This window comes from Triticum urartu, chromosome 2 (assembly GCF_003073215.2).
Source record: "Triticum urartu cultivar G1812 chromosome 2, Tu2.1, whole genome shotgun sequence".
Taxonomy (NCBI): Eukaryota; Viridiplantae; Streptophyta; class Magnoliopsida; order Poales; family Poaceae; genus Triticum; species Triticum urartu.
The window spans coordinates 368557341-368572878 of NC_053023.1; the positions used below are offsets into that span (position 1 = coordinate 368557341).

The window sequence follows — 15538 nt, forward strand, 5'->3', positions numbered from 1 at the left end:
GTCTTAGTGATACAACTACACAATCAGAGTATGATCTCCATCAAATAAACAAGTACTATTGGAGCCTAGCCGGCGACATCGAAGGTATTTCGGCTTTGGGCAATACCAACCACCAATCACAGCCACTGTAAAGAGTTGCCGAGGCAAGAGGGTCATTCTCAATGCCAGTGAAGCACGTCACGATGGATCTATCTAATGTTTTCACTTCGTACCGCCTATATAATGTGTCTTATGACTATCATTATAGATAATCATTCATAAGCTTCTTAGAACACTTTATATTATTACCAGGCAACTATCTGCCAGCAGTAGCTACTCATTTCATACGCTACAATAGGTATCTACGTACTTTAATGATCACTAACTCTATCAGTACTTGGTTTGCTCTCGCCCTTTGCGTCATCGTTGCAACGGGTCATCTAGCATGAACAAAGGGTAAGCATATGCTTTCGCCTTCAAATGCACTTCCAAAGGAGTGCGCTTGATCATCTACCCAATATAAGCAAGTTGCAAGAGCCCCTTGTTATATAACTCAGTATTAGTATAGATGTCTATCAAGACTTCTATGTTTATTGTCCTTTTGGATCTTATGTAAACCCCTAAGACCATCATGTGCATTTAGCTATCGGTTATTTTCTGCTTAAACTACTGTGTGGTGTGCTTTTGAAACAACCATGATAAAAGAAATATATGCTTTCGCCTTCAAGTGCACATCCAAAGGCCTCTGCATAATTGTGTATCGAATCTAAACAGATCACAAGAGCCCTTTCCTACATGACTTAGTGCATCATTTCCAATCTTATGTGCTTACTGCATATAGTATATGAGCTATTCTTTTTAAACAACAATATATTAATGCATGCTCTCACAATAATTATCTTACACTCGGCCTTTGCGCCATTGGCGCAACGGGTCATCTAGTTCAAGTAAAAAGTGAACAAGAAATCATGACAAGTTGGCAGCCAATGACAAGAACTACACTTTTGTTTCTTTCTCAAGAAATGGCAAAAGCTTTTGCACTTGGATGCACTGTTAGAACGAACTTAATTGCAAGCATCATCAACGTACATTCAGGCGGCGATCGCTGGTAAAGATTCAACGGTACTGCTGCTTCTGAATCCCCCAAACCGTGACAAGCATCACCAAGGCATCAGTCTACATTGAAGGCCTTGTCAGTCGACTCAATAAAACTTGTCGAACAGTTCCTCATACCAGATTTGGCCGCTCGGAAGGTGCTGCATGGTCTCCTCGCTACAAGGTCCAGGCTCCTAGATGGCCAACCAAATGAAGAGTTTCATCACACAGCTAGAAGCCCAAGATCTCCAAGTTTGCCGCCATATCTGCAACACGACCGCACGGTGAAGTAGGGCCATGAAGCAGCAACCATTTACCATCTACAGTTCACAAGGTAGTTTCTAACTACACGAGCTGAACACTACGGGTATATATGTCAACGGTGTCTGGGTGTCAGTACATGATCAGCTCCTCAAACATGTGGCGAGATCATCAGACTACTGGCCAACCTTGGCAAGTCAAAAAGTATCCAGGGTTGGTAGCACATATAGATTTACAGAGATTGGCTCCTGCAGAACAAAGAATCCAGATGCGGCTATGTTAGTATATGGCATAGAAATTACTAGTAAATTCATATTGGTAGGTTGAGTGTGAAAAAAAGTGCCCCTTTAAAGTTGTTCAACCCCCGCAAGAAAGAAAGAAAGTGTCGTTCAACAAAACAAACTCCTATTTGGTTATGCTGAAATCTAGGGAAAGCCCAACGCACTATGGTGCTGATAACAGTGAAACAGGTACGTAACAAAACAACTTGGGTTTGAACAATCTACAGTCAACAATCTGCAAAATTGTCATATCTTATGCAGCAGTATGCACATGTTCCTATGACTCCATCCATAATGCATATCTCACCAGACTTGGGTGCTGTCCAAGTACATGTTTTCGTGGTAGGTACTACAGGCTAGGTTTTGGACACCAGTGGTGAAGTCGGTACAGATTACTGATTTTACCTTTTTTCGAGAAAACGCAAAAGACTTTTCCGTTTCATTGTATTGGAAAGAAGGGGTTTGGTACAATCCTCCTAGGAGGCAGATTTACAAGGTGAGTACAGGCACACTAGTGGACATCCCAGGTCTATGGCAAGATGGCCCAGAGTGCGGCCTCTTCCTTAATCCTAGCAGTCAGGGAGGTAACCGACGGTGGTGCGCCCTCAAACACGCATCCATTGCGGTGCTTCCAAATCATCCAAGGGACGAGCAAGGCAGCAGAGGCCAGTCCCTTGTGCATAGGTTTAGGGGTGTCATGTCTTGCAGAGCGCCACCAGTCGTGGAGAGTGGCATCATCATTGGGCAGCGGGCAGGAGAGGCGTAGCCATGAAAGGATCTCATGCCACACTTCGCGGCTGAAAGGGTACTCCAGGAGAAGATGATGAATCGTCTCCGGAGCCTGATCGCAAAGTGGGCAACGCTGTGGGCGCGGCAGGTTGCGTCGCGCTAGGCAGTCGGCCGTCCAGCACCGGTCGAGGTTGGCAAGCCAGTGGAAGAAGCGCACCCGAGGCGGTGCCCAGCACTTCCAAGTAAGCTTCCAAGCCTGGCATCTGGTGGAGCCATGAAAAGTGGCAAGGTATGCGGACTTGGCGGAGTACTCGCCGTTCGCGGTCCACTTCCAGCGAATGCAGTCTGATGCGTCGCTGGGGGCAGTTTCGGCAAGCATGTGCCAGAGGCATAGGTATTCTCCAATCTCCAGGATGCCAATCATGCCATGGATGTCCGTGGCCCATTGGTTCGCATGAAGGCCGTCCGCCACAGTTCTGGACTTGCGACGCCGTTTGGGGATGAGAGCATAAAGGCGAGGCGTGATCTCACGGATCGCACGCCCATTGATCCATCTGTCCTCCCAGAACAGGGTGTGTTGGCCATTGCCAATAGTCATGGTAGTGGAGGCGAAGAAGAGCGCGCGCTCCTCGGGCGCGAATTGCAAGTCAAGGCCGCTCCAGGCCCTGCTATCATCGACTCGGCTGAGCCATTGCCACCGCATGCGAAGGGCGAGGCCGGTGCGCTCGAGGTCGTGAACGCCGAGGCCACCGAACTGGATAGGCTGACAGACATGCCGCCAGTTGACGTGGCAATTGCCACCATTGGCCTTGGCGCGGCCAGCCCAAAGGAATCCTCTTTCAATCTTCTCCAAGAGTTTGATGGTCTTCTTTGGCGGCGCAAGAACAAGGAGCTGATGTATGGGGATCGCGCTCAAGACAGCCTTGACGAAGGCAAGGCGGCCGACTTTGTTCATGAGCCAAGCCTTCCAGAAGGGTAGCTTCCCAGCGACCTTATCAACGACGGGTTGGAGCTGGGCAGCAGTGGGGCGACGCAGCGTGAGCGGGATGCCTAAGTAAGTGAGCGGGAATTCGACGATGGGGCATCCCAGGTGCGCGACAACATGAGCAGCGTCCACGGTGTCGCAGCGGATGAGGGCCGCAGCGCTCTTCAGGAAGTTCACGTGCAGGCTGGAGGCGCGCCCAAAGAGCTGCAAGATCTCCTTCACCGATGCAATATCATCCGGCGAGGGGTGGCACGGGAGAATTACGTCGTCGGCGTAGAGGGATATGGTAGGAATGGTGCGGCGCGGGTGGAGCTGCTGCATGACCCGGAGCTCGACCGCGCGATGGAAGAGCCTGCCCAACGTATCGACAGCAAGGACAAAGAGCTGCGGGGAAACTGGATCACCTTGGCGCAGTCCACAGCGGTGCCAAATCGCTGGTCCGGGGTTGCCGTTGAGGAGGACCTTGGTACTGGCCGACGACAGGAGAAGGGCGATCCAATCAAGGAAGCGGTTGCCGAAGCCATGGCATCGCAGCACCTCAAACAGGAAAGGCCGCGAGACGGAGTCGAAAGCCCGCGCCAAGTCAAGCTTCAGAAGCACGCGAGGGGCACCAAGCTGATGCAATAGCCGCGCGGATTGACGCACTAGGATGAAGTTGTCGTGAAGACTTCGCCCGGGGATGCACGCGTTCTGGACGTTGCTGACAAGGTTGTTGAGCTTGGGAGCCAGGCGGAGCGAAAGCAGCTTGGCCAGGACCTTGGCGACAATGTGAATTAGGCTTATGGGCCTATAATCCCCCAGGCCATTGGCATCGACGCGCTTGGGGAGGAGCGTAATTAGCGCCTGGTTAAGGCAGCTAAACCCTCGTCCACGCAGCGCGTAAACCTGGTCAAAGACGCATCGGAGGTCGTGCTTGATGACCGGCCAGCAGGAGCGGAGGAAGTCCGCGGTGAAGCCGTCAGGGCCGGGCGCCTTGCGAGACGGCAAGCTTTTGATGGCTTGCCAAATCTCATCTTCGCTGAATGGCGCGTCGAGGTCCTCCAGGTTTGAGTGCTCAATGAACTGCGACAGGTCAATGGTGCAGTCACGCGGCGTGTCCGTCCCAATCCGGCTATCAAAGTGCTCAAAAGTGGCCGCGGCCATGTCGCTAGGATCAGTGAGCATGGCGCCGTCGACAGAGATGCCATGGATCCAGTTCTTCTGCTTGCGGTACGTGCACTGGCGATGGTACAACGTAGTGTTCGCGTCGCCATCTTTGAGAGGTGCAATGCGTGCGCGCTGCCGGGCGATCGTCTGCTCAAGGGAAGCAAGGGCAAGGTAGGAGAGCTTGATCTGACGACGCAACCAGTCTTCATGCGGTGATAGGGCACGCTGTTCTTGTGCGGCGTCGAAGCGGAGCAGCAGCTCACGAGAGATCGCAAGCTGGTCTCGCACGTTGCCAACGGAACGCGCGCTCCAGCTGGTGAGCTTACATGCTGTGGCCTGCATGCGCCGCATGAAACGCCAGAACGGATCAGCGTCATCCACCGAATGCCACGAGGTCGCCACGATCTCCGGGAAACCGGCGAGGCGAGTCCAGTACTCCTCGAAGTGGAATCGTCGATGCGCTGATGGGAGAGGCGAGCAATCGAGAAAGAAGGGGGAGTGATCCAAGACGACCGAGGCCAGGCAACGCAGGTGGCATTTGCCGTGTAGCTCATCCCAGTCCGTGGAGCACAGCACCCTATCGAGATGGACCAAGGTGGGCGGGCTCTGCTCATTGGACCATGTATAGCGCCGGCCGCTGAGGTAAATCTCCTTGAGCGCGAGGTCATTGAGGACGCGTCGGAACCGCCCCATCATTCTCCGATTGATATTGCCGTTGCTCTTGTCCTCGTCACGGTAGATTATGCCTGGCCAAACCTCGGGCCGGGCTTCGGGCCGGGCCTAGCCAAGCCCGAGCCAAAAAACCTGGGCCCGAGCTCGGCCCGGCCCGGCCATCGGGCCTAGTTTTTGGGCCCAAGCCTGGCCCGAACATGCAAAAGCCCGCCGGACCTCGGGCCTCGGGCCGGGCCCCTTCAGAAAACTGCAAAAATGACGGGCCCAGGCCCGGCCCGGCCAGGCCACCGGGCTCAAAATATAGGCCCGAACCCGTCCCGGGAGCAGCGGCGGGCCGGGCCGGCCGGGCCGGGCTGCCCATGGCCAGGTCTACGGTAGATTATACCTGGCCAAACCTTAGGCCGGGCCGGGCTTTGGGCCGGGCCTAGCCAAGCCCGAGCCAAAAAACCTGGGCCCGAGCCCGGCCAAGCCCGGCCATCGGGCCTAGTTTTTGGGCCCAAGCCCGGCCCGAACATGCAAAAGCCCATCGGGCCTCGGGCCGGCCCCCTTTAGAAAACTGCAAAGATGACGGGCCTGGGCCCGGCCCGGCCAGGCCACCAGGCTCAAAATCTAGGCCCGAGCCTGGCCCAGGAGTAGCGTCAGGCCGGGCCGGCCGAGTCAGGCTGCCCATGGCCAGGTCTACGGTAGATCATATTGAAGTCTCCGCAGATGAGCCATGGACCGGGGCAGGCGTCGCGGACATCGCGTTTCTCCTGTAGAAAAGCGATCTTGGCATTGTTGTCCTGGGGGCCATAGACGATAGTGAGCCACCACGGCACGCTTGTGCTACCAGGGGTCGTAACCCGGGCAGAAATGGTGTTGGTGCTGAACATCGGGTCCGTGATCGTCACGTCTCGGCTCTTCCACGCCAACAGGATCCCGCCACGGGTGCCGGTCGCCGGGAGATAAACATATTCATCAAACTCAGATCCCAACGTCTCAAGGACAGTCGACGAGTAGATGAATTCCATTTTAGTCTCTTGGAAGCAAGCGATCGAAGCACTGGAAGTTACAACAAGCGAGCGTACTGCCGTACGTCTGGCACGGGCGTTGAGGCCGCGAACGTTCCAATTGATGATTTTGAGGCCGTGATCCATTTTGGCAGAGGTCGGCGAATGGGCGCGCATCGGCGCGGCTAGGCCTCGATCGGGCTGCCCGAGATCACCATGGTGATAGGCGTCGTGGACGGGTCAGCGGGTAGCACGCGGCCAACAAGCGCGGCAATGGCCGTCAACACGGCATGAGAGAGGGGCGCAGCAAAGACCCCATCGTATGCCTTCATGGCCTCGGCGGAGATCACTTGATCGGTGCCGATGATGCCAAGGGTGCGTAGTATTTGGACCTGCGCACGGCGCTCAGCGGTGGGCGGCACGCCGGGCTTGGCCTTCGCACGGTGGCAGATCGTCCGCGGCGCGGCGAGAAGTTCAGGGGCTGCCGGCGTCGTTTGCGCACAGGGTTGGGGAGGGCAGAGCAAGTCTGCTTTGTTGCCGCGGCGAGGAAATCTCCAAGGGTCCAGGAGCTGACAGGGGCCGGCTGTCTGGTTCGTCGCAGAGTGATTGGTGGCATGGCAAAACGCCCTGCGCTGCGCATGTGAGGCGCATGGGACACAGGGGTGGATTGCAGCGTTGACGGGCTTGGGGAAGCAGGCCTACTGGCATGGGCATTAGGAGGTGTGGGCCTTTGCAATATGCGTCTGGGTTCCTGGGCCGCGGGGGAGGGGCAGCCCAAGTCAGCGTCCCCGATGGCAGCGGCAGGAGGGGGCGAAGGCGCGATGAATGGAACCACACGACCCGCGTCCCCCGTAGCCGAGGAGGGGCTGGCATGCAGCTCAGCCAGGGCCACAGGGGCGGACGAGGGCGCAGCATCACGCGTCGCAGTGAAGGGGCCGACCTGCAAAGTGGCGGGGCCGGCATGCAAAGCAGCAGGTACTTCATTGGCCACAAGAGCTGACGAGGGCAAAGCGATCCCGACAGCGGATCAGCCTCGGGAGCCACAGGGAGCGAGTCCGGGACCTCACTGGTAGAGGATAAGTTGTCCGGATCCCGAAGCGCGCAAGCATTGGCCGTAGTGGGTCCATCGCCAGTTTGGCTATCTCCCTGCGCACACGGCGACGCGGAAGACTGGATCGTTATGGGCCCGGCTGCAGGAGGAGTGTGGGCGGGCGCCAATTGGCTGTTGCCAGTGGCAAGCACCACCGCTAGGGTGGGCGACCCGGTCGGCCTGGGATCCGCTGCAGCTGCAGCTTTGGCCAGCGCAGCCTGAATCCTGGCGTGCTTTTTCTTTCCACCCCGCTTTCCTCTTTTGGCTTTGCGACTAGGGGTGGGCCCCAGCATGCGGCCATGCATCCATGCATCTGGCACGGGACGGTATGGTGGCATGATAGGACCAACTGAGTGCAAATCATTCAGGCACGAGGACTGGAAAGAAACAGCTCTTCTCTGGCTGCTCTTAGAAGATGTAACTAAGCTTAGCTAATATGGTAGGTCACAATCTTGTGCAGAACAGCAATCTACTGTCCCTACTCCCGAGTATATATATGTAAGAGTAAAACTGTAATCCCTTATATTTCTTTCCCAATCAATAAAGTAAAGCGATTTATACTGTTGTGCCCTAAAAGTGGAAATGGTTCTACAACCTCAAAATTACTGTTACAACTTAATTCGTCTATCATGCTTCAGTAAAACTTAACTCGTCTTGCTGGGAAGCAGTCCATCCCGGTTCATAAGCTTCCAGAAACCCAAGCTTTGCCTTGTTTGGGAGGTCATGTGGATGGACAAATGGAACCCCTTGCGGCCATCCGATTTCAGTTCGGATATTATCACAAGGACTGTCCAATGACCGTATGTGACTTTCACATTCTTTGAGATTGCAAAATCTCAGTTTGATGCCTCTCCTGTCTGCAATATCTTGGACCCGCTCCTTGAGCACTCTTTGTGCCTCTAAGCGAAGTCTTTTGGAAGGAGGGAGTGACTTTGTTCTTGTAATTCCCTTTTTTTTCTTTGTCGTGTAGTTAGGTGATGCTACATAAAACAATTAAACAAGTCATGGATACATGGTATTGCAGTGACAGGGCCGTCTCCAGGAATTTGGGGTCCCGGTGCGAAATATAAAAGGATTGTGTTACGGTGTGGTAATAATTTAGCACGATGCACGCTCATCGCCACATATATCATTTGAGACATTATCACTCCATGATATTTGCATGTGTGGTTGCTGAGCATCCAATCGCACTACCTGAATTCCATTGCCTTGGAGTACTAGAGGTTGCACATTCACGTGGTATGAACACCAAGTATAAAATAGGGTTCTAAAATTTTAAAAATGCATACCCCCTCCATTTCATATTATTAGGTGCATTAGGAATAAAAAAACTAGGTATATTTGATTTCTACCTGTTTGATTCCCTAATTTGCCCCTGGTTGGTCTACGGTAAAAAAAGGCCAATGGATTCCCTAAAAAAGGCCCATGAATGTTGCTTTGTGATTTCAGCTCCTCTTCAATTCTCACGCATAACGGGCAGATCCAAAAATAAAGGAAGCATGCAGTAGGGAGTTCTGCCTTCTGTGAAAGAAAAAAGATCTTTCTACTCCATGAATAAAAGGAATCCCATGCATGCAAGGAGATAATAAGGAGACTTCGGGGCCGTGCGTAAATAAGGAAATAAAGCACTAGCCGGTTTGATCGATCATGCATGACATCCTGTGTGCAATTAGTGCATGATTGGTACGATTTGGGGGCCCCACTTCGTCGACGGCCCTGTGAAGTGGGACTCCCAGTTTGTAATCCATGAAGTCGTAGAAGTTTGATACACCACACCGACATTTAACATGGTAATCAATTAGGACGGTATGAACTCTGAAGGGCAATTAGGAAAACCATGTCTTCATTTCAAAACACACGATTATTACCATTGACAGGCCCTCGGAAATCAAACCTCCTAGAGTCCCCTGATGTTACTCAGTGATACTGAAAGGCATAAAAAAATCATATGTAATAATATTCATGTCAAGCAGGCACACGATTATTATTTGTTGTTTGCCTTATTGCTGGAACAAGCATGTTATTGCCCCAGCCAGCAGAGGAGAGTAGTGGTGAGTGGCGACCAGTGGCCTGTAACAGCCCGGGGTAGCACCCCACATAGAAATTGATTGTTATTTTATTTTTGCATCATAAGTGTTGCATAAGCATCATATTGCATTAATTAAATTAAATAATTTGGATATTTTATTTGCCATTTGTTAAATGGTAAATAAGTAAACCCTTCTCCCTTCTGATCTTTCAACCCAAGACTCTCTCCACACTTTGCACAAGTTTTTCTTGTGACATTTGTGAGCCACACGAACTGTTTAATTGTACAAGCCCCTAACTCCAACCTCTAGTTCAAATCTCCTCCATGCCCTTTTCTCTCTCTTATATTCAAATTCTTGTCAAACATTGCTCAAACCTTCTGGAAATTTTAGTGGAGCTTGGAAATCATTCAGAGAGGACACCATAAAGTTTTCTTTCAATTTGGAAATTATTTGGACCCCCAAATAATTCTTTTCCCTCCTTTTGTTTTCTGTTTTTTACTTAAATAGGAAAGAATCTTTGCAGTGCACAGTACAGTTGGCCCATTTCTTTTCTGTGTGGAGGATCCAACTAACTCCGCCTATGTTGTCTCAACATAGCCGGCCTCAAGCGCGGGTAAAGGAGGAGGGTTGTGATAGGCTTGGCGAGCCAACGTAAAAAGTCAGCCACTCTTATGGAGATGAAACCCAAAAGATTTTCGTTGGGGCGTAACCCTCTCAGTGGCGTGCCTCATTGGAACCCCGGTGTGGTGTCAAATGGGCAAGGGTCGGGCCGTCACCCCCCCGGGTGGCGTGCCGTATCTTGATCTGGATACGGTGGCAAGTGAGCGAGGTCGTCACATCCTTAGAGGTGCGCTACATCGGCACCCGGATGTAGTGGAAAATGAACAAGGGTCTTTGCTTGACTCGACGAGTGCGAAGGGTAAGGAAGCTAGCCGAGCCTAGGAGAATCCGCTTAGGTAGCTGGAACGTAGGGTCTCTGACAGGGAAGCTTTTGAAGCTAGTTGATGCAGCCATTGTTTTTAAGGCGGTAAGGCGACCTAAGGCGAGCACCACCCGCTCTAGTGCCTAGGCGACGCCTAAGTGCCTAAGGCGGGCATATTTGTAAGGCGCTACCAGGGCGCCTTATAGCCTAAGCGTCCAAGGCAGGACGCCTTAAAAACAATGGATGCAGCAGTGTTGATATCCTTTGCGTCCAAGAAACCAAATGGAGATAGAAGGCGAAGGAGGTGGAGGATACCGGCTTCAAGATGTGGTACACGGGAACGGCTGCAAACATAAATGGCGTAGGCATCTTGATCAACAAGAGCCTCAAGTATGGAGTGGTAGACGTCAAGAGACGTGGGGACCGGATTATCCTGGTCAAGCTGGTAATTGGGGACTTAGTTCTCAATGTTATCAGTGTTTATGCCCCGCAAGTAGGCCACAATGAGAACACCAAGAGAGAGTTCTGGGAAGGCCTGGAGGACATGGTGAGGAGTGTACCGATTGACGAGAAGCTCTTCATAGGAGGAGACCTCAATGGCCACGTGGGTACATCTAACACATGTTTTGAAGGGGTGCATGGGGGCTTTGGCTACGGCATCAGGAATCAAGAAGGAGAATATGTCTTAAGCTTTGCTCTAGCCTACGACATAATCATAGCTAACACCCTCTTTAAAAAGAGAGAATCACATCTGGTGACTTTTTGTAGTGGCTAACAGTAGCCAGATTGATTTCCTCCTCTCGAGAAGAGAAGATAGGCGTGCGTTCCTAGATTGTAAGGTGATACCTGGAGAGAGTGTTGTCCCTCAGCATAAGCTGGTGGTTGCTAACTTCCGCTTTCGGATTCATTTCCAGCGGGATAAGCGTGCCAAAGTCGCTAAAACGAAGTGGTGGAAGCTCAAGGGGGAGGTAGCTCAGGCGTTCAAGGAGAGGGTGATTAAGGAGGGCCCTTGGGAGGAAGGAGGGAATGCCGACAATGTGTCAATGAAGATGGCCACTTGCATTCGTAAGGTAGCCTCGGAGGAGTTTGGAGTGTCCAGGGGAAGGAGAGGCGAAGCCAAGGATACCTGGTGGTGGAATGATGATGTCTAGAAGGCGATTAAGAAGAAGAAAGATTGTTTCAGACACCTATACCTGGATAGGAGTGCAAACAACATAGAGAAGTACAAGATGGTGAAGAAGGCCGCAAAGCGAGCTGTCAGTGAAGCAGGGGGTTGGGCGTATGAGGACCTCTACCTGGAGTTAGGTACGAAGGAAGGCGAAAGGGACATCTATAAGATGGGCAAAATCCGAGAGAGGAAGATGCGGGATGTTGGCCAACTCAAATGCATCAAGGACGGAGTAGACCAACTCCTGGTGAAGGACGAGGAGATTAAGCATAGATGGTGGGAGTACTTCGACAAGCTGTTTAATGGGGAGAATGAGAGTTCTACCATTGAACTGGACGACTCCTTTGATGAGACCAGCAGGCGTTTTGTGCGGAGAATCCACGAGTCCGAGGTCAAGGAGGCTTTAAAAAGGATGAAAGGAGGCAAGGCAAGGGCCCTGATTGTATCCCCATTGAGGTATGGAAAGGCCTCAGGGACATAGCGATAGTATGGCTAACCAAACTTTTCAACCTCATTTTTCGAGCAAACAAGATGCCAGAAGAACAGAGACGAAGTATATTAGTACCAATCTTCAAGAACAAGGGGGATGTTCAGAGTTGTACTAATTACCATGGAATTAAGCTGATCAGCCATACAATGAAGCTATGGGAGAGAGTCATTGAGCACCGCTTAAGAAGAACGACAAGCGTGACCAAAAATCAGTTTGGTTCCATGCCTGGGAGGTCGACCATGGAGCCATTTTTTTGGTACGACAACTCATGGAGAGATACAGGAAGCAAAAGGACTTGCATATGGTGTTCATTGACTTGGAGAAGGCCTATGATAAGATACGCGGAATGTCATGTGGTGGGCCTTGGAGAAACACAAAGTCCCAGCAAAGTACATTACCCTCATCAAGGACATGTATGATAACGTTGTGACAAGTGTTCAAACAAGTGATGTCGACACTAATGACTTATCGATTAAGATAGGACGGCATCAGGGGTCAGCTCTAAGCCCTTATATTTTTGCCTTGGTGATGGATGAGGTCACAAGGGATATACAAGGAGATAGCCCATGGTGTATGCTCTTTGCGGATGATGTGGTGCTAGTTGACGATAGCCAGACGGGGGTCAATAGGAAGTTAGAGTTATGGAGACAAACCTTGGAATCGAAAGGTTTTAGGCTTAGTAGAACTAAAACTGAGTACATGAGGTGCGGTTTCAGTACTACTAGGCGCGAGGAGGAGGTTAGCCTTGATGGGCGGGTGGTGCCTCAGAAGGACACCTTTCGATATTTGGGTCAATGTTGCAAAAGGATGGGGGTATTGATGAAGATGTGAACCATCTCATCAAAGCCGGATGGATGAGGTGGCACCAAGCTTTTGGCATTCTCCGTGACAAGAGAGTGCCACAAAAGCTAAAAGGCAAGTTCTACAGGACGGCGGTTCAACCCGCAATGTTGTATGGCGCTAAGTGTTTGCTAACTAAAAGGCGACATGTTCAATAGTTAAGTGCGGTGGAGATGCAAATGTTGAGATGGATGTGTGGCCACACAAGGAAGGATCGAGTCCGGAATGATGATATACGAGATAGAGTTGGGATAGCACCAATTGAAGAGAAGCTTCTCCAACATCGTCTGAGATGGTCTGTGCCACAGGCCTACAGAAACTCCAGTGCATAGCGAACGGATAAACCGTGCGGATAATGTCAAGAGAGGTTGGGGTAGACTGAATTTGACATGGGAGGAGTCCGTAAAGAGAGATCTAAAGGGTTGGAGTATCACCAATGAACTAGCTATGGACAGGGGTGCGTGGAAGCTTGTTATCCATGTGCCAGAACCATGAGTTGGTCGTGAGATCTTATGGGTTTCACCTCTAGCCTACCACTTGTTTGGGACTTGTGTATATGTGGATTGCCTAGCCCTTTCCATCAGTTCGGCCTTTTGGTTGTGTTGGCTTGTGCATGAAGTTTACCAGTTCTTCCCCACCGTTCGCCATCCGTTGTCGTCAAATTGCTCTTTGTCGTTGTGCCCTCTCCAACTCCTCCATCAACTCCATGACATCCATGCGCATCTCCTGGCGCGTTCCTAGCAAGCACCACTTTCCCTAGCTCCTCCGCAAAACCACGCTCCGGCGGCTACCTCTGTCGTAGCTCTGGTCCTCCACAACCTCCCTGTCTGCACCGGCACCCTCTAGGTGATACCGGCCTTGTCTCCCCTGGCATCTCCGACTTCCATAGCTCATGCTTGTGCTGCCGCTAGACGCACCACGTCGACCGCACCACATAGATCCTCCTTCCAATCCTAAGAGTGGTCAAGAGCACCCTCCCCATGCATCACCGCCACGCCCGCTGATTGCGAGAGGGTGTCGCCGCGATTTATTTTCCTGGCCGAGTCCATGACATGTGGGCCCAGTCCGATTTTGTCCAACCGAGCCGGTTTATTTTGGCTGGTTGGTTCTCATTAGCCGGTCCGTCTCGATGCAGTATGGCTTAGTTCTTTTCAGTTAGACCCTAGGCCACAAGCACGTGGATCCGTCCGACCAAGTTACCTATTGACTAAGGCAGATGAGCCCATGGCCCGCCCATCAGCCTCCCTGGCTAGGGTTGGCTTTGATGTGAAACCCACAACTTACCCACGACCACATCACTGCACAGTCAGCCTTCCCCGGTCCCGCTGTCAGTCACACAGGCTAGCTTTGTCGTGATGCAAAATATTCTAGGGATTATAATTTGGATTATAATTTCTAGAAAATCATTTAATCTTATATTATTCATATATTTTAATCTGTAGCTCCAAATTTGACAAGTTACATATGAAACTTGCTCTGAAAATTGTCTAGATCATGAATATGCCATTTGCATCCATGTTTGAACTGTTTAACATGTTGTTTTCATTTAAATTGCACTAATTACATGCATAATTAATAACTAAATCATCCTAGGTCATATCGATATGATTAAACATGCTATTTTGATCAGCATGATACATAGACCATGAATATGTCATATTCATGCATGTTTGCACCAAGTAAAATTGGGATTAGGCTTATTCCACAATTAACCTTTCTTTTGTTATAGAGTATTTGGGGAATGCTTTACATATATTTCCACATTTCATTTAAAATGTGTGCAGGTAGTCCTAGTTTATGCATCTCACCATCCTTATTGTGTCCATCCATGTTAAGCACCCTTGACAACCTTCATCCTTAATTGTCGTGGTTAATGAACAAGTCATATATTACATGTTAACCCATTAACTTGATTCATGCGGCATTTGCATATTATTCTTGCCATGTCATGCATCACATATCATGAACATGTTGGATCCTTTGATGTAATAGTAAGACTTGAATTTGTTGTTCCCTTTCTAGTATTGTTTTGCTTCTTCACGGATAGGATCTGGATATGATGTGAGCTACTAGCAAGGTTTGCGAATGTACCAAGCGTGGATTCCAGGCAAGACTTACAACCCCCTCCTTGATCATGCCTTACTCATGCTCTCTCCCTCCTTATTGCGCTAGGGTTATGGTACTTTAGTGGTTTGCGATACATGTTCCTTGCATGGCCTGATTTTGATCATCTAGCATATTGCCTTGGTTATACTTGTCCTAGGATGACCTGCTTCATTTCAACCTTGCCATGTTAGTATGCATGCTTAAGATTTATGCTTTACCAGGTTGTCTGTTGCTTTATCCTGCTTATGGGTAGTTATTAACCTAGCTCTGTTACACTCTTTTATTGTAACGCCCTCGATGCGGCTATATCTCCCACGTGTCGAAGCATGACTTAGAGGCATAACCGCATTGAAAGCAATGTCGCAAGTGAGGTAATCTTCACACAACCCATGTTATACATAAGGGAAAGAGATAGATAGTTGGCTTACAATCGCCACTTCACACAAATACATGAATAAAGCATTACATCATCCAAATACAATCAGGACCCGACTACAGAGCCAAAATAAAAGAAGAACCCCAAATGCGACAAGGTCCCCGATCGACCCCAACTGGGCTCCACTACTGATCAACTAGAACGAAACAACACAAAGGACAAGATCTTCATCGAGCTCCTCTGTGAGCTTGGTTGCGTCATCTGCACGGTTCAACAACACCTGCAAGCTGGTTTGGAAGTATCTGTGAGCCACAGGGACTCAGCAATCTCGCACCCTCGCGATCAAGACTATTTAAGCTTATAGGCAAGGTAAAGGTAT

The 15538-nt window shown here is 50.5% G+C and overlaps 1 protein-coding gene across 1 annotated transcript in view; it reads right to left on the reverse strand.

The window, feature by feature from the left end:
* Positions 1-1159: 1159 nt before the first annotated feature.
* LOC125537337 overlaps positions 1160-15538 on the reverse strand; it is a 43155-nt gene continuing 28776 nt past the window's right edge. The window contains 1 exon segment of the mRNA XM_048700645.1: positions 1160-1583. Within this exon segment, the coding sequence (XP_048556602.1) occupies positions 1507-1583 (77 nt within the window). The 3' untranslated portion in view covers positions 1160-1506.